At 48.8% G+C, this 18,507-nt stretch overlaps 1 protein-coding gene across 3 annotated transcripts in view; it reads left to right on the top strand.

Moving 5' to 3' along the window:
* Positions 1–18,507, top strand: part of SLC43A2 (solute carrier family 43 member 2) — a 30,184-nt gene that overhangs the window by 1,566 nt on the left and 10,111 nt on the right. For 2 of the 3 annotated variants that reach the window (XM_051809739.1, XM_051809738.1), the window contains exons 2-9: positions 167–361; positions 7,501–7,690; positions 8,697–8,752; positions 9,480–9,556; positions 16,015–16,107; positions 16,788–16,921; positions 17,358–17,560; positions 18,276–18,419. In XM_051809739.1, coding sequence (XP_051665699.1) covers positions 202–361; positions 7,501–7,690; positions 8,697–8,752; positions 9,480–9,556; positions 16,015–16,107; positions 16,788–16,921; positions 17,358–17,560; positions 18,276–18,419 — 1,057 coding nt within the window. In that variant the 5' untranslated portion in view covers positions 167–201. Of the gene's footprint in view, positions 1–7; positions 362–7,500; positions 7,691–8,696; positions 8,753–9,479; positions 9,557–16,014; positions 16,108–16,787; positions 16,922–17,357; positions 17,561–18,275; positions 18,420–18,507 lie in introns of those variants that run through there. The other variant, XM_051809737.1, reaches the window with a different exon arrangement.

Raw genomic sequence — 18,507 nt, 5'->3', positions numbered from 1 at the left:
GTACCTGCAAAAACTAGTTTTACACCCGAGTGCCTGACACTCAGCAGGCAGGTTTGCTCGCGTGCTTCTAGAGAGGTTTCCTGTCAAACCGTACTCGATTTTAACACTTTTTGAGCAGCACGTGCTGTGTCTGTGGACTCGCTGAAGGTTGTTCTGGTCCCTGCAGGTTGAGACTGAAGGAGGCCACCTCCCCAAGCAGCCATGGCCCCCACACTTGCCATGGCCCACCGCCGGCGCTGGTGGATGGCGTTCACAGCCATCATCGAGAACCTGCTCTTCTCTGCTGTCCTGCTGGGCTGGGGGTCCCTCCTCATCATGCTGAAGGCAGAAGGGTTTTATTCCTACCTGTGCTATGGGCAAGGTAAGGATGCTCTGGGGGCTCGTGTGAATAAGTTGCTGCTGGGCTTTGCTGGTGTGATTTCCCTGGTTTAGGATGGTGTGGAACTGGCTGCAGCAGGGCTGAGCTCAGTGTCAGTGCTGGGATAGAAGGAAGGGATGTGTGCTCTTTTCCAAAACCAGTGGCATTCTTGTGATGGTGCAATGTGCCTGTAGTTGCTCTTGCTCTGCAGAGTGATTGGAAAAAGAAGCTTTAATGATTAAGTAAAGCTTTTCTGGATGGCCTTTTCCACTTGACCGTGAGTTCTTCCTCTGCAGGAAAAGGCTGGATGGATTCTGGAGGATGATGATTGGTGGGCAGGGTGTCCTGAGTTTATAGGAGGAACTATATAGGCACTTTGTTCTTAGTGGTAGGGAGGAAAGTAGTGTGAGTGACGATAAGATTAGAGGAGTCCAGTGCTGCTGTTAAGAATAATTTGCAGAAGTAAATGCTGCTGATGTTCTGTTCCTCTTCAAGCACCCAGGATGTGCTCAAACCAGGCTGTTGTCTCTGTGAGGGCTTGAGATTCACTCTCTGCCCCAGGCAGAGGAAGTATCTGTCCATGTTGCAGACACAGCCTGGAAGGGAAGAAGCAATCATGGTGTGGGAAGGATAACCCTGGGAAAAACAACCTGGAGGTAGATAGATATCCCCAGCCTGGGCGCGGGGAGAACTGTGGTCTGGGGAATCCCACAGTGTGGTAGGGTGGACAGTGAGGTTAAAAGGAGCTTGAAGGTAAAGGTGTGGTGTGGATTTGGAAGCTGCTGTACTGACTGAAGTTTTGCATGTGTTCAGAAAAGGGAAGAGCAGAGTGAAGAGAGGCTGGAGGTGTTTGGGTTCCGTCCAGAGATGTGTGGTGGTGGATTAGACTGGATCAGCCCCTTTGGGGCTGGAGGAGGAAGCAGTAGGGGAAGAAAAAGAGTTGGAAATAAGTACATGGACCCACAGTGGGTGATGGCTTAGAATAGTGGGGGAAACCTCAAGTGTGGGAAACAAAGTCCAAGCAAAAGGTGACTGTGAATGGCTGTGATGGTTCTTTGGGTTTTGCTCATTCATCAGCTGCTTGTTATCTCTCCTGCTTTGTGTGCCTGAGGGTGGCTGCCTAAGTCCTGTAGAGCCTGGTCTGGTGCACCTGGTAAACACGTGTTTGAGTCTTCTACCAGCCATAGCTTGGCTGCTTGATCTCCATCCTGTGCTCAGCTCACAGTGAGGTGCTTCCAAGTGTGTCACTCAGGTCTCCAGTAGCATTGCAGACTGTGAGGAGAGTCCTCAGCAGCTGGAGGCTGTGTAGGGCTTCTGTTCAGAGCTGTACTCTCCAAGTCATGGAGACTTTGTCATAGGCCTGTGTAAGAGATCACATTAAACCCATCAAGCCGAGATAAGGCACATGAGAGCTGATAAGCAAATGCTGACTGTCTCTGAGAGCAGGCATTTGCCTGTCTGCTTCCTGAGGTGTGCTCTGCTGGCAAGAGCTTCACTTGGGGCCCACCTCCTGCTCTTTGATGGCTTTCAGTTCATCTGCCTTTGTCCTAAATGGCTGAGATTCACCTTGGCTTCTCACCCCTATTTGCTAATCTGTGGCTTTTCTGGCTCTCCCCGTGGGAATGCCCACAGACCATAGGGAAGATGCAAATGTTTGGACTGCTGTGAAATTTCTGCCCTGGGGGTAATTGCTTCCTCCCAGTGACCAACCTGTGCCCTGAGGCAAGAGAACCTAATCCTTGAAAAGAAATTTATGTGGTCAAATTGTTCTTGTTGTCCTCAAATATCTGACCATCACTGCTGAACTTGTGATGAGCAGCACATTCATCCATGCTTACTCACTTTCCTTTCTCTGTTTTTGTCCTCATTGTAAGGATTTGGTGGGGTCCTGGCTCCAAGTGTGGGGAGAGCAAGCTCTCAATGACCAGCCTCAAGCTGAGTTTGACCTTTGCTGGGATTAGGATGCCCCAGTGGTTGCCTTTTTTCAGGGCAACCTATTGAATCCTGCAGCTAGAGTGGGTGCTTGGCTGGAAGGCTGGTGCAAACAAATTATAACTAGTAGCCTTTGGGCACTTGTTGTTCCTAATGCTGCTGTGTGCATGTAAGTATTGCAAAAAAAATAGGCTTTTTCTAATGAGCCAAAGGTTCTTGGCAGGGCTTTTGGTTTGTCAGCAAAAGCTCTTGCACTTTGTGATGCTGCCCAATGAAAGGGAAAACTAGACCTTGTCCTTTCTGCAGGCTCTTCTCTGAAGGTAACAGCAGCTGCCCAGAAAGAGGCTGCAGTTCATGAAGGGCTCCTTGTCTTCATATTGAATCACCCACTTTCCCTGCTTGCCCTTAGCTTCTGGTGTTGGATTTTACTCAGCCACTGTACAAATGTGGGGTCCAATGGACTCTTAACTCAGTTGCCTGAGGGTGGAGGTGGACACCTAGGAAAAAAATCCAAAATAACAAATATTTGTGAAGCAGTTGTGCAACAGGGTTTGAGTGGGGGGTTGTACCAGTTTGGCCACCTCCTGAGAGGTATGTTTGAAATTCGCTGACAAGGAGTTTGGTAGTAGCACTTTGTTCCCATTTTAATTTTACTACACTACTACTTGGCCTTTAACCAACTGATGCAGCATCTTTTATTCTGTGCAAGTGCTGACTCCACAGTCTTTATCAGGATTTGGGCTTTATCAGCTCTTGGGGAATTTGATCAGTTCAGGGTCTTGCATTGCTGTGATGTTTCTGGGATTGGGAAGCTCAAGGCTTGGGTCTGAAACATGTCTGAAAAAAAAAAAAAGTCCTGAACTTGATAATCTGCTCACAAAGAGCAGAGATAAGGGGCACAGAGGGCTTTCCTCTAAGACAGGGCTGCAGAATACCAAAGGGATGATAAACTAATTCACTTAAGTTAACGAGCTTTAACACAGGCATAGGGGGAAGGTGCTGCCTTGCAGTTCTTTCCTCTTATTTGGAATCTGTGATGGGGAATTTGCAGTCTGAAGGTCCCTTCCAAGCTGAGAAGATACAGCAACGCTTTGTGGCAAGGCTGCACAGGTGACCCTGTAAACAGGAAGAGAGAAAACGTGGTAAATGTTCAATTTGTACAGGAAACACACTGTGCCGATCAGCAGCTGCTGGGGAGCTGCAGGGGAAGGTGCTGCAAAGAGGAAACCACAGCTGGGGAAGGAAGGGAGTTTGACTGGAGGTTGTGCCTTGGCTCTGTGGGGTTTTCAGCTGGGTGCCCAGAGAGGGGGTCCTGGAAGTGCAAGTGGAGGGACAGGGAAACCCGAATAAATTGCATTTGCAGTAGAAAGCAAGAACATCTCCTCCCAGTTCTCAGAAGTATGACACCATCCTGAAAAGACAAAACATGTTCTTATGTGGGCAGACTGCAGATCAGTTGTTTGCACATGTCTTTCATGGTGATATTTTTTTTTAACCAGTACTCCCAGTTCTTTGGCCCCGATTTCTCTCTTTTCTCCTCCTTTTTTTTCCTCTTTATTTTTTTTTAAATATAAAAAAAGAGGAGGAAAGTGAGGGTGTGCAAGCTTGGTTCCACAGAGCTAATGCCAGGGTGGCTGGGGGTGTCTTGCCTGCTTGGCACAGTCTGATCCATGAAACAAGATGAAAGGAAACCTCCTCTCTGCCATCCGAGATGGCAGTCGCTCCTGAAAAAGCCAGACTTGTTCCTCTGGTAATGTGGTGTGTGTGCCTGAGATTTGAAGAGGTCGGTAAAGAGTAGTTAATGATTGACCCTCTCGTGGAACCTACAGCACCTAATTTGGGAGAAAGGGTGACTTTAAATGTTCCAGCCTGAACAAATCTCAGTGATGATCTTGACATAAATGATTACCGAGGCAGCCTTGTTCTCACCTAAGCTGTCATTCCTTAAATAGTAACTTGAACTACTAATTGGGCAGTAGAAATCCTGCTGCTTGTATGGGGAGTGCTGTAAAAATAGGCAGCATGTTCTTGTAATTGCTGGTAGAGACTCGCAGCTTCTTCTGGCTTGTCAGTGAGACAGTGGTGAGTGTGCTCAGCCTCTCTGCTGCTCCTTGCCCGGGTGTCTCTCCTGCCTGTCAGACCTGGCAGGTGGACTTGGCAAGAGAATTTGGGGAGGGCACCACTGTGGGCACAGAGCCAGCCCTTCCCCAAAGCACTGCTGCAGAGGGAGCCAGGCACGTAGGAGACTTTCCCCAGGAGTGTGGCGTGCACTGATCTGGAACAGGATCTGTGATTGAAGGGAACTGCTGTTTGCTGTAACCAGGTGCCTTAGGTAGGTGAGTAGTTAGGCAGGTTCTCTGCCCATTAAACTCCTCCTGCATGTCCTGTGCTGCCACTCACTCTCCTGTGCTGATGACCTGCTGGCACCTGAATCTGTGCTGCTGGAAGAGACAGCTCTTGGCTGGACTTTGTGTGTGCTGCAAACACCTGCAGCCCCTCCAAAATGTTCTATTTATGGAGGTGGCTCAAAGGATCAGAGCATGTCAGGGTGCCAAGGGCTGCTTGAATCATTTCCATTACGCCTCAGTGGATCTTCTCTTGTTGCTCAGAGGCTGCTTCTATTTTCACAAACAATTTGTATTTCCACATAGCACTGTTGCCTGGCCCCTCCTTGGAGCTGGCACTGAGCAGCCGTAAACAAGGTGGTTGGTACAGGCAGGGACTGAAGTTTTGTGCCCTACTCCAAGCCTTCCTGGCTGCAGCAAGTCTTTGGAGAGGGCCAAGTTTCCTTGCTGTTTCTGAGCTGTGCCCTCTTCACCTCCTGGTGTTGGTGCCCACCGTGAGTGTCACTGGAGGGTCTGCAGGTGTGTGTGTGGGAACTCCTTGGGATCATGTCACTGCTGTACACATCAATACACTTTCAGGAATTCATATACTCCAGCTTTAAGTACTGAATATTTCTGTTTTGAGATCTTTTTCTGTGGAGGGTTACAGATGCTTTAACACACGCAACCAGGAGTTAAAAGGTCACTGCACTGTTCGTGGCCCTCCACCCTTCTTCCACTCCACAGCTGAGCTATCTCTGTACAGTGCTGACACAGAGAAACTGCTACTACTTTCTCAATTCTCCCTCTCCCCTTGTTTTCCCAAGTTTAACCTCTCACCCACATCTGTTTCCTATGAATTTATCTTTGTGGAGAGCCCAAAAAGCCTTGATGCTGTGGGTGAAGCTGTGAGCCTGTGCCTGCCTTACAGAGCTGCTGTCTCAAGTCAGTATTTAAGATCTTGGGCCACACCAAGAGGAGACTGTGAGGGAAAGATGGTTGAAAAAGATTGAGATGTAGCATGAAAACTGCAGAGAGCCTCCTAAGTCTGTCCAGGACAGACTTCTAAGGATGTGACTTGGGAACCTCAGGCTGCAGTACTGCCCTCCCTGCCAAAGTGATGCTGCTGGTGGGACATGTGGTGTTTTGGGGATATTTGTTGCTTACTCAGACTATCCACGAGTAGCAGGGCAAGAGAAGGGACAGATTAAATTATCAACCAGGAGCACATGGCAATGGGAAGGAACAGTCATTGCTGCCTGAAGGCGGTTTGAGACCATCTTAGCAAAGATGTTGGTGGGAACAATGTACATGGAGAGAAATGCCTCTGCCTTCCCTGGAGTGCTGGGAGGGGTCAGAGGAAGGTTTGCAGGCAGCTCAAAAGCCTTGGATATCAGCTGAATTCCTGCTGATACCTGATGGCTGGAAGGTGGAGTGAGGTTTGTTTACAGTGGACACAAAGCTGGGAGGGTGGTTTTGGGCAGCTGGGAGAGGCAGGGTGCAGCCAGTAACTGTAGTGGTGCTGAGGCTTGGGTAGAAGAGGAGGGGTTGCAAGATGGGGCTGTGTGATCTCTAGAGATGGAGGGAGGGCAAGAGCAGCCAAGGGAATCTCCTCTACGAGCCACACCGAGCAGTGAATCTGAAATCACTTGTACGTGAGGGATTCCTGCTAATTAACTAACTAACCAGGGCTCACTGGGAATCTCTAGTCTCACTGCATGCTGATGGATATGTAGGTGACTTCTCTCCCTATTCCTCCTTTAATATTGAACTTTGTCAGATGAGTTATTAAATATGGAGGAGAGTATTTTATATCACTGGCTTGCAGCAGCAAGAGAGCAAGTGCTTTGTCATACCAGCAAAGGTTACTTACGAGTCAGATAAGTGTTGGGAGAAGGAGAGGTGGAGTGCACTGGAGCTGTGGGTTGATGAGAGTCTAAAGGCACACATACTCACTCAAGGAGTTGTAAGCAGGCTTGGGGTAGGCATGTAACAGGAGAAGAGTTGACATGAGGCAGTAAAAGGGAACTTCTTTCCTTTCATTTTTTTTTTTTTTTAAACTGTCCTGTTTCTGTCTCGGTTACACAACGTGGGCTCTGCTCAGCGTGGGAGTTTGCATGCAGAGTTCCTCATGTAAGGGCAAGAACAGAAGGCTGGAGTTATTATTGATCTGTACGACCTAAACCCACTTTGAAAGAATAGAAAATGCTAATTATGGGGCAAGAGTTAAAGATGCATCAATCCTTTAACAAATGGAGAAGGGCAGGTGAGCTGCCAGCCCTCCGGGGAGCAGGGTAGTTAAATCCAGGAAGGATTTTTCAGAGCCAGGGCAGCCAAAGCAGGGTGGCTACTGCAAAGCCATTCCTCATCCTGATGCCTGCAGTGAGGGTAGGAAGCTATTCATTTGAGCAGACTGTTACTCAGTGCCAGGCCTTGTCAGCCCAGTGTCTGGAACCAAAATAACTGATTTGACTGTAGCTGTCACTAGTTTTGTTAGGGAAAAAATCTGTGATGAGAACATGACAGCTGTAAATTAGGAGGAACCTATTTTTGTGTTAGTCCCTTCAGGTTCTGCTGGGTTTAGTCCCCTGTAATTGCTGTATAGTTGTTTCAATAAATTAATGAACCTCCAGTGTTAGGTTTTTACCCTGCTGCTGCATGGGATGCCTATCCCCTGGGTACCTGTGCATCCTTTTCCTGCTCAGGTTTCCCTCGTCCTTCTGCTGCTCTCCTTCTTCATTTCTCACTGATTATAATAAAAAATGGAATGTGGAGGCTGTATGCCCAGCGTGTTGTGGCACCCCACGTGCGGAGCTTTTCTCTTCCCTCCTTCCTGAAATGCTGCAAACCCCATCCTAATGCACATTCCTCTCTCACCCCGTGTAGAGGACACCAACAACAGCTCTGAACACGAGAACAGCACAGCTTCAGAGCACAAGTGGCCTTCCTGCAACGCCCAGGATGAAATGCTGAACTTGGCCTTCACCATCGGGTCCTTCCTGCTCAGTGCCATCACGCTGCCCTTGGGAATTGTCATGGACAAGTACGGCCCTCGCAAGCTGCGGCTGCTTGGCAGGTGGGTGCCCTGGGCTCCCCGGGTGGGCTGAGGGGTGAATTCCCACTTGGTCTGGGCCAGATGGGTGCTGTTTGGGTGCTGTGCCTGTTGTGGTGTCCCTGCAGCATTGGGAAGAGTGTGAGGGATGGGATCTGCTGGTAGCTGGTGGCCGTGCACAGGGCTGGGATGTTTTCAGCCAGCACAGTGAATTGCTCCATAAGGGAAGGGCCTGGAACTCCATGTCCACACTTCTGCTCTCCAGTGTTGCTCTGTGATCCCCGTCCAGATGGAGCCTGGAGGGAGAGTCATTTGTGAGTCATGGAGGGGAGCTTTCTCCTTGAGCTGGGAGCTGTGTCCTGAGAGGCACAAAACCAAGATGTTACATCATTGTTTGCAGGCTGGGGAGTTAACTTGGGAACAAACACATCCTGTTGCCTTTTCTAGGGCCCTTCTCTTCCATGTGGTGTATGTTGCTTTATGCCTTAAATAACAAGGTCTTAGCTGCTTCCATCGTGGCATGTAGGGATTAGTGACTTGTTGGGCTCAGTGGACCCCAGCACTGTTTTAATTGTCACGATTTTAATGCAGTGAACTTGATCAGAACCCAAACTGGTCTGTAGGCAGAGTGGGAAAAACAGGGCAAGTCTCTGACTCAAACCCTACCAGAGAGGAGCTGTGAGTGCTGTGTCCACAGCTGGGGCTCAAGACAAAGGCTGCTGCTGTCTTTGGTCACCTCGGGGTGAGGGCTGGCAAAGCTCTGTGGGGAATTTGAGTCCAGGCAGAGCTGCGTCATTACTGGGAGGAAAGGTTCCTGCCTCAGCCCTTGTGCAAGACCTGCCTGTAATATTTGTTTGTCTGTAACGTTTGGGTATTTCCCTGGATTTTTCTTCCCAGATTGCCAGCTTCCCTCCCTCTCACAGAAATTACGCTGCGCTTGCTTAACGAGGCGCTGAGGAGAAGGAGGCAGATGAATTTTACTGCATTTAAGGCTGTCTGTGAGAAACTCATGGGTCTGGTTCCCTTTCAGTGCCTGCTTTGCTGTGTCCTGTGTGCTGATCGCGTACGGTGCCAGTAACCCAGACTGTAAGTCAGTGTCTCTCTGCTGAGCCGGGAGGACTCTGGGGCTGTGACTTGGGGTTTTTTGGGGAAGCAGATGAGTGTGCTCGGGCTGTCACACCCCCAGTGCTGCACTAGGGTCTTGCTGAGGACAGGAGCCAAGCCTCTGCCAGCCTGAGGGAGCCAAGTGGCTCTGGGGAGGGCTGATGTTTCACAACACTAAAGTGGAGAGCACAGTCAAGGGCCAAATGTCTGAGATACCCAGGTCTCTTAGCTTTGTGGTTGGGCAGGGACAGGTCCTGTAAAGGAGTAATTGCAAACAAGTTCATGGCTTTTTCAGGGTTGGGAAATAGGTAATAGCACACAATGTGTAAATTGTTTTCTTGCCAGGGATAGATGGAGCTTGCTCCTCAAGACCAGATAGCGGCATGACACTTTGAATCCAGCTCTTTCAAGTAAATCTTCCTTTTAAGACCCATCAGGCAAGCTGAATCAGCAAGTCTTTTCCTCAGAGAAAAGAAACCCTTCCATTCTGGGGAAAGATGATCCCATCCTGAACTCTGTTTTGGAGGAAAGCCCTGTCCTTCCTGGTCTGTGTGGCTGGGGAGATGGGTGCTGGGTCAAGAACAGCGTGACATGTCCTGAGGGTGTTGATCCGCTGGTTTTGTGTGTCAGGGCCAAAGCCCTCAGGGCTCTTTTCTCCTTTCCCTCCCCACCCTAGTGAAAGCTAAGGGCAGGTTTTTTATTGTTGCAGCTCTGTCTGTGCTGATATTCATTGCACTGGCTCTGAATGGCTTTGGTGGGATGTGCATGACCTTCACATCGCTCACGGTAAGTGAAGAGTTATTACCTGACTGTTCTGTCCCTTACTGTGGCTGTGAGCTGGGCTGGCAGGAAAGAGCAAAGTGGATCTTCTGCCCGTGGCTTGAATAGCACGTGTTTGTGTTTGGTACAAAGGGTCAGTCACCCTTGGGACTGAGAACTAGGTTGTTATTCTAAGGCTTGTTTTCCCCAGTCCTGTTTTTTCACCTACCTCTTGTATCTCAGGTGAAGGCTTGGAGGTAAAAAGGAAGTGTTTTTGTCTAGGACTCACATTGTCATATGCCTGTACATGCAGTGCTCAGCTACTTGGCAGAGGCTGGACATGTGTTTGCACTGGATTTAGCATTGACATACTGCAGGAAGAATCAGCAGGGCACAAACCCTTTGCAGCTGGGTATGACCAGCTTTCTGCAAGTGCAGTTTGCATCTTGCCTCAGGAGAATGGTTGTTCTTGAGCACAAAAAGCTTTTGCTTTCAGAAGGGTGAGAGTCCTTTGCAGGTTTCCTTAGAAATGCTCCATTGTTGAATGTGTCCAGCTCCATCTGTGCAGCCTTCTTGGATATGTTTAGTTTATGGATTGTATGGAAAGCTTTGGTCAACAACTGTCAGCTGGATCTCTGCATTTTGGGGTTCTTTTTGCCTGGAGGCAGAAGCAGTATCATTCTCCAAATAACTGCTTTATTTTCTGCCTCATTACCCTGATTGTTGTCAGCATGGCTGAAACAGGGCTGCGTGGAAAGTCGCCCAGAAAACAAGCCTGGGAAGCACTGATGTTTTTTTGAGCTGTGGTCAAAAACTTTCAGATGTGGACTGCGCTACCTTGAACTTGCTGTTGAAGTAAAACTTCCTATTAACGTTACCACTAATTTAATAGGGCTTAGGCACTGGCTGAACAAGGCTTAGACACTGGCTGAACTCCTGAGACCTAAATTTGGCAGAGGCTGGGTTTCGAGAGCACTCTGTGTACTGTGATTTTGCTGCTGCTGTTGCCTTCGTGTATTCAAAGCTTTCAAAACTCTGTGCAGATGTTGCTCTCTCCTTTGTATGGGGTGTTCTTCACTGGGAGCCTTGGCTGTGGCCCCAAGGAACTGTGGGGCAAATGTCATCCTGCCACGCTTCAAATAAAAGCAAGGAAGAGAGGAGCACATCAGTACTGCTGTGGGAGAGGGGAGGATTCCCACCCTACTGCTACCAGCGTTGGTTATTGTCTCTCTGGGTGATTATGAAGGGGTCACAGATTATTTTAGAACCACTGGTGATGATAGGAGTGAGGGCAAGGATAAGGAGGAAATATATTGGATGTGCTGTACTGTGTGTACTTTTAGCACCAGAAGAAGTGAGCAAAGGCACTTATTAGTGCCCTCATTAGTGAGCCAGTTCCGCAGTGCTGAGGAACTGCAGGAAAAAGGTCAGATCTGCCCAGAAGAGATCCAAGCCTTGAGGAGGTCTGAAGCAAGTAGTGATGCTGTGAGATCACACAGGGAGGCCTCAGGTGGAGCCCACCCCCTCCAGACATCAGTGTGTTTTATAAAGAGCTGAGGTGGCTTCAGGCCTGCCTTCTCCAACCCAGAGTCAGATGTAGCTGCTCGTGCCTCCCTGCACAGCTGCACAGAGGCATTTTGGTACCTGAGGCTTGTGAAGGTGGTTAAAAATAATCTAAAGTGGGAGGGAAGCACTTCTTCACCTGCATCACAGCATAACTGTGCTGGTGACTGTTGGAAGCAGCTGTAGTTTGGTTGTTGGCAGATCACTGTATGGTTCTGCCTGCAAGCTGGGGAGCTCGCAGGTGGTGTGCCAAGAGCCACCTTCTGTGGTGACATGGTGATACCTTGTGGGCTCCTTCCAGCTGTGGCCCACAGAGACAGGGAGTGTGACAAGGGAGAATGGCATGAAGCTGAGTCGGGAGGTTTTAGGTTGGGTATCAAGCACCCGGAGGGTGGTTGGGCACTGAACAGGCTCCCCGGGGCAGTGGTCACAGCACCAAACCTGACAGAGCTCAAGGAGCATTTGGACAATGCTCTCAGGCACATGGTGGGATTGTTGGGGTGTCCCTTCTAACTCAGCATATGCCATGATTCCATAGGGATGACAGCTCCACGGCTTGCTGGCTGCAGGTGACGTGGCTCGTACACACTGTGCCCTGCGTTGTGCCCAGGAGAGGTTGGAGTAAGCACTGAAAGGGGGAGGCTCAGAGACCTTTGTAAGGACGTTCATTGCCAGGGCGGTGAGCCCTGAGCAGCTCCTGGTGCCAAGGGAGCTCGTTCTGGCTGACACAGGCCCTGGCTGCCGGGCACACACGTGCACGAGTCACAGCAAGGTGACTCCCTTCCCCTGCCAGCTGCCAGTGGCCTGAAGTGCTCCAGGAAATGGGTCAGTCCCAGTGGTGCATGAGCTGGTCTTCTGCCACCCCGGGTGGCTGGGTGTCCCCAAGGGAGCCCCTGCAGTGTGTGGGGTTGGGGTGCTCACCCGGGGAGCTTCATCAGGGGTTGGAACCTCCTGGGCCACCTGCGTGGCGTGATCTGGTGGCAGGGCAGGAGACTGGGATCCTCGGTGCCTCTGCAAGAGATAAATGGGATCTCTGAGGATTAGAGCCTGGGACAGTACTGCACAAAGCTTTGCCTCTTGGGTTTAAAGCCTTTTTCAGTGACAAGTCCCCAGGGTATCATGAAAGCACATGGCAGGCTGTGGAGCCAAAACAAGCTGCCGTTTCTGGGTGCCTTGTCTGTGGCTTGGGGAGGAGGGGGAGCGAGCAAACGGTGCAGTTCCCAGTTCTGGGAACAAGGTCAGGCTGTGCCTGTTGTTAAAATGCAGAGGGGAGATTTCTGCCTCGTGACTTGGTCTTAGCCAATATAAGTGAAGATTGGAAATGGAAACAGATCTGTGTTGGTGGCTCTGACAGCAACACAGGGATCTGGCGCTGGTCCTGCTCCGCAGCTATTTCATGCAAAGAAATAAACATGTGTGATAAATTACCACAAAGAACCTTTTATAGATTGTTCTCTGTCCTGTTTTCCTTTCAAAGAATTACATCTGCTTTGCTCTTTATTTTCTGCTGCAAACAACCCCCTATAATCAAGGCGGGGGGAACATCTCTGTATAGGGAATCTGCTTGGAAATATTAGGAAAACTTAGGGCTCTCTGAGCTTTTGTTTGTTGGAGAATGGGAACAAGAATTTCCATATGCTTTGAGCAAAGCAGGCAGTTTGAAGCTTTCCTGGAGAACATATTTTTAGTGTCTGTATAACTTCCAAATACACCCCCGACAGGGAAAACAAAGTTTAATTGAACAAAAATACCATTCTCCAGTAGTCAGGTTCTCAATCCCTTGACTTCTTCCACTGTTTTTCAAACAGTCCTTGCAAGAGAAGGGAAACTGGGTTTGGTAGTACTACTGTGGTATCTTCTGTATATGGATTATCTCCAGGAAAAAGCTGAGAAAATTATAAAAGGTGATCTCAAACTCACTATAGGGCAGATGAGAAAATAATCTGCAAGAGGAAATTATCAGTGTAGGATTACACACCTGCAATAAAGGATTCCAGGAAGAGTTACATATGGAAACATTCAGTTAGTGTCTTTCTGACAGGACATGAAGTTAATAGTACATTGAGTGTTATTGACCTTTAAACAGGAGGCTGAAGAGTTTCTGTCGTCATAGGTCTTGCAGAATTGGAGCTGTCATACCAGAATGGGCAGAACTTAGTGGAGAAGTCACTCTGCAGAGATAAGACAGAATGAGGATCAGATCTTTTTGGTGGCAGAAAAACAAAGAACCCACTTGCTCTCTGTGGCTTGTGTTTTTTGTAGGGTTTTTTTTTTCTTCCCCGTGGTTCATTTTTTCCAGTGCTTGCTACTATAAAGACAGCATGAAAAACGACTTGGTAAATACTGTGTGTTATTTTAGTAGCTGGTCTTTAGCTGAGACCTGCCCAGGCCCTGCCAGTGCTGGCATTCACAGTCTGAGAGGTTTTCTGTCTGGGTATGGACTGCTTTTTCCCTTCACCTCCTCTCTGCCCCTCCAGGTAGTCTCATATTTCCTTTCCTTCCAAGTGCTCAGTGTTTGCAATTTCTGTTTAGATAGGGTTGGATAAGACCTTAAACCTCTTCTGGTTTTTTGGGTTTGTTTTTTTGGTTTTTTTTTTTTTTTTTTTTTAAGTCTAACTGCTTGCTTGGTGCCAAATTGGATTTTAGGAAATCTTTAGCCTTTCTAGGACTTCTGTCCCTGTCAAGGCAGAAGCAGATTTGGGTTTTCCCAGGCATAGTTGCCTGTTCTGTGTCTCCAGTAGCCCTCAGAGCAGGAGGATCCACCTGGGAATTGCTTGTCTGCTGTATGAAAAGGGCTTTTTGTGGTGTTTTAGGTCTCTGGGGAGAACCACCCCGAGCCAAGAAGCAGCTGTGTTTGTGGAGCCCTTGCCCTGCCCCGAGCTCCCCAGCAGGAGCAGCTGCTTGTTGTCATTTCTGGAGATCATTTTAGGTGTGGGGTGTTCGAGGTGAAGCGAATGCCCAGCCCGGTGACCAGCCTTTCTGCAGCCTGCAGACGCCGTATCCTCTGCAGATGCTGTTCTCTGGGGTGTGTATTTAGGCCACTGCTTCCAAGGAGAGATTATTTTTTTCGAGCCTGGTAACAGACCTTTGGATCCTTTGCCGTTTCCTGCCTGCAGCTCCCGAGAGCAGCCTGTTGGCAGCTCTCCCGCATGCGGGGATCTGGGATGGGTGTGGGGATCCTCTGCAGAGCAGTGCAGCGTTTTCTGCCCGGGGTTCACCGGCACAGCATTCCTGCTGCTCCCTGGCCGGGGTTATCTGAGGACCTGGAGGCTGCAGTGCATAGGAAGCTCTGCAGTGGGACACAGGGATGATAAACAGCCAGATGGATCCTGGAGTGTGCCTGCACAGGAATACTTGCGTTGTAAACACGCCGCTCCTGCCGTGACACAAGCCAGATTTGCTTGCCTTATATGCTTGCTCCTGGGAAAGATGGATTTGTTTTTCAGCAGTGGAAGGGGAATGTGATGGCAGCATTTGCTTGCTCAGGCTCGGTCTCATGTTCTCTGAATTGTTCTGTGCAGTGGCCTCTTTACACAGATAAAATGCGGGTTGTGCTTTCAGTCCTAGAAGGCATCTGCAGTGCCCTGCTTTGAGGTCCTCTGAGGCTGATGGGTAATGATGCTTAAGTGAATTTGGGGAGTAAGTGACCCAAAAAAAGGAGGTGGGAGGGAAATCTGCCTGCCTGCAGCAGAATCTCTGCCTGTTGACCAGATTCAGGAGGTATCAGCCGAGTTCTCTGTAGCCCAACAACTTCAAAGCTTCTCCCTGTAATTTTCAGTTTCCAGGGCATCATTGGTGAGTGATGGAAACTTTCTCGTGGCTGGTTGTTTAGGAAAACAGGGAGTTCCTCCTTTAAAAAGAGGTGGGAAGGTCTCCCAGGTCTTTCTGCCTTTTTCACTTTGCTTTTGGGTCCTGAGTGGAAGCAGGGGCTGGTGAACCAGCCTGGGAGTGATTTTTCCTGTTGAGGTGGCAGAAGTGGCTGCTGTGAGCTGCTTCTAGCTGTCCCTACCAAGAATCTGTCTGCTTTCCCAACAGATCCTTGTAGGACCAGCCTGGTCTGCTCCCAGCAATGCCAACACACCTGATGGGAGCCCAGGCAGTGAAGTGGGGCGGGTGGCAGGAATGGCAACATGAGGTGCTGTTGCTTGCTACAGAGTTCAGCAGCTGTGTAGCTGTGCTGAGCAATAAATCCTTGGATATCTAGTGTTTGTGATTGCTTTCCTGCACCTAGCTCCAGTACAGGGTGCTTGGGCATCTGAGCCATCCAAATGATGCAGAAATTATCAGCTTTAGGTAGAGAGAGTCTGCTCTCACAGAAGGAGCCATGGAGATAGCTGGAAATGGAAATGCAAACAGCAGCACCGTTTGTGTTTGTCTCTGTTCCTTCTTGTTATAACAGGAACTTTCTGGTCTGCTGGAAAGATTTGGATGCTGACCCCAGGTGCATAAACAAACCTGGCAGTTCAAGGTGTTGCAGGGTGTGTTAGACTGTGGCAATCAGGGGCTGTGTCTAACAACTTTTGACTTAAAAAGAGGGCGATGCACAGAGAACTTGGGCTTGGGTTTTTTGGAGAGGAGAAGAGGTGGTGGCTGCAGACTTTGGGTAAGGAGCTCTTAAAGAAAGTGCAAGAGCTGGAGCACACATTCCTGTGCTAAAGGTGACCAATGCAAACTATGCTGTCAGTCTGGAAAGCAGCAGCGTCACTGAGCACATAAATCTTGGATTATAGACATTCCCTGTCACTGGAGACACCAGTGCAACCTGCAGAGTAATATCCTAAAGAGCTAAGTCATTCCTGAGTAAAACTGGCTGCTTCCCATTCTGGTATCCAGGAGCCTTAATCCTAAATGCCGATATTGTCCCAAGAAAGCCTCATTCCCTTGGCACCAGCCTGTTTCAACTGATTTTTTTCTTTCCCCAGCTGCCCAACATGTTTGGTGACCTTCGTTCCACGTTCATTGCTCTGATGATTGGCTCCTATGCTTCCTCTGCTGTGACTTTTCCAGGAATCAAGGTGAGGCCATGGGATCAAGACTCGTGACTGGGGGTGGTGTGCTGGCGTCTTGCACCATTTAGCAATAATGTGGCAAGAAAGAGGGACTGTTTGCTAAAGCACTTTTTTAGAGATGTGCATTTGCAAGATTCAGTTCCTGTCTGTATTAAAGGCTTCCCAAGTGACTGCCTCGAGAATGCAGCAAATAGGAAAATTTAAAAGGTGCTAAGTTGAAGTAACAAATTTCTTAAAAAAGATCTTAAATTTTTCAATCTCCAAGCCATGTATATGTATTTTTTTTAATCCACATATGTACACTTAACCTCTGTGATTGTCACCAATGGTTGGCTTTGAAGATAATTTATTGCTAGCAAATGGCACTGAGGGGACAAGAGACAGTCACCTGAGCTGCCTGGATAGATCACTACTGGTTCTGAACCAGAGATGTTTGATTGCAGGGTTAGCATAACGGGGATATATAAAGGTAAACCAATCTCAGGTGTGCAGGGAAGTTCCTGATGGCTTTCCAGGAAGAAGGTTCTTGTCACAAAACTGTTTTGTTTTTTTTGTTACCACCTGAGTTTAACCCATTTTAAATGTAGTATGTTCTTTCCCACTGGTTCCTCTCAGACCTCATTCAAAGAATATTGAAGGATCTTTCTACTGTTATAGCCAAAACCATGTTCCCTTGTGATTTCCAGGTTATATATGACTTTGGGGTCTCCTTCATCCTTATTCTGCTTGTCTGGGCAAGCTGTGCAGGACTTGTTTTCCTCAACTGTTTCTTCAACTGGCCCCTGGAGCCTTTCCCAGGACCAGAAGACATGGACTATTCGTAAGTTCCCTCTATCCTGGCCTTGAGGGCTAATCCTGTTCTTAAATCTCTAGAAAGTGCTGGCAGAAAGAACTTGGAGGAGAGGACAGGGAACTCCCTTGCATGTTGTTTATTGCTGCCACCTCTTAGGCTGAGGATTTATGTCTGCCATTACCATTATGTCTTTATTGGTGAATACCAGTGGAAAGTGGAACTTTCCAAAGCGTAGGAATTATGGAAAAATAATCTGTCCATAGTCATAAGCATTCCTACATTGACCTGTGCCAAATTGGCCTGGGGAAAGTATCTCTATGTGCTCTGGATCCAAACCATGTGTGGGTTTGTAGATGGAAACTAGTGCCTTAAATCCACAAACAGCCTTTCTGACTCTTGCAACTTTGCTGCCTCAGGTTCCTCACCCTGTGTTGCAGCTCTCATGCCCTTTGCTACCCAACAGGGTGAAAATAAAGTTCAGCTGGCTGGGATTTGACCACAAGATCACCGGGAAGCAGTTTTACAAGCAAGTGACGACCGTGGGGCGCCGTCTCAGCGTGGGGAGCTCCATGAAGGGCCCCAAGGAGCCGGCAGCCTTGCAAGAGAACAACAAGCTCTGCCTGTCTACAGTGGACCTGGAAGTGAAGTGCCAGCCTGACAGTGCAGGTGTGGTTCCCTGAGTGCCCCAGGGATGCTTGTGCTGGCACAAGCCCATTGGCCTCTCTGCTCTGCTCCAGAGCTGTTTGTAAGGGTGATACGTGATCCAGGTGTTGCCAGGGCCGTGTGCCAGCCACCGTGACGGAAACACGAGTTCAGTTATATAAGGAATCCTGTCCTGGTATCCCTGCCTAAAGACAACATATGGAGTAGCCAGTGGTGGGGACACCACCATGGCAATGGGTGTGGCTGCAGGAGGATAGGGCAGTTGGTCACTGCTGTCTCTTAGGTGGACTGTTGCCATCATAGAATGGTATGACTTTCAGGGAACCTTAAAGATCATTTAATTCCATCCCTCTGCCCTGGGTAGGAACATCTCCTACTAGCTCAGGTTGCTCAAAGTCCTGCCCAACCTGGCCTTGATGGTGAAAGCAAATGGTTTGAAGTTTCCTTTTGTTCCAATCCACTGAATCAGGCAAGTCTTCTTTCCTGCTTCCTTGCCCCAGTTACTGGTACTCAAACTCCAAGCATCCACAGCTCTTCATTATGGAAGTTTGTAAGGTGCCAGGTAGTTAACTATGAACTTCTTGGAGCTGCCACTGGCACACAGTGTTGGAATGACTATTGAGAAGACTTGCTAGGCCAGAGGTGGAAGCCTCTTCTGAAATGGTAAATGTTTACCGAGGTGTATTGCTTTCTTCAGACTCTGTTATTCCTTCTGCAGCTTCTCCCTCCTTCATGAAGAGTGTGTTCAGCCCTATCTTGTTGCTCAGCCTTATCACCATGTGTGTCACTCAGCTGCGGCTCATCTTCTACATGGGAGCCATGAACACCATCCTCGAGTTTCTGTCTGGAGACCCAAGTCAAGGTAGGGGGATCTCTGAAGACCTTTCTTTATCTGCTTCCTTGGAACTGGTTGCTGCCCCAGGCTTGGTCCTCACAAGAGGCCAGTGAAC

Source organism: Manacus candei, unplaced genomic scaffold, assembly GCF_025592945.1.
Source record: "Manacus candei isolate 608988 ecotype Guabito, Panama unplaced genomic scaffold, ASM2559294v1 h1tg000076l, whole genome shotgun sequence".
In the NCBI taxonomy this organism is placed as follows: domain Eukaryota; kingdom Metazoa; phylum Chordata; class Aves; order Passeriformes; family Pipridae; genus Manacus; species Manacus candei.
Note: the sequence above shows the minus strand (reverse complement) of the source record. Positions and strands in the feature narration are given on the sequence as shown.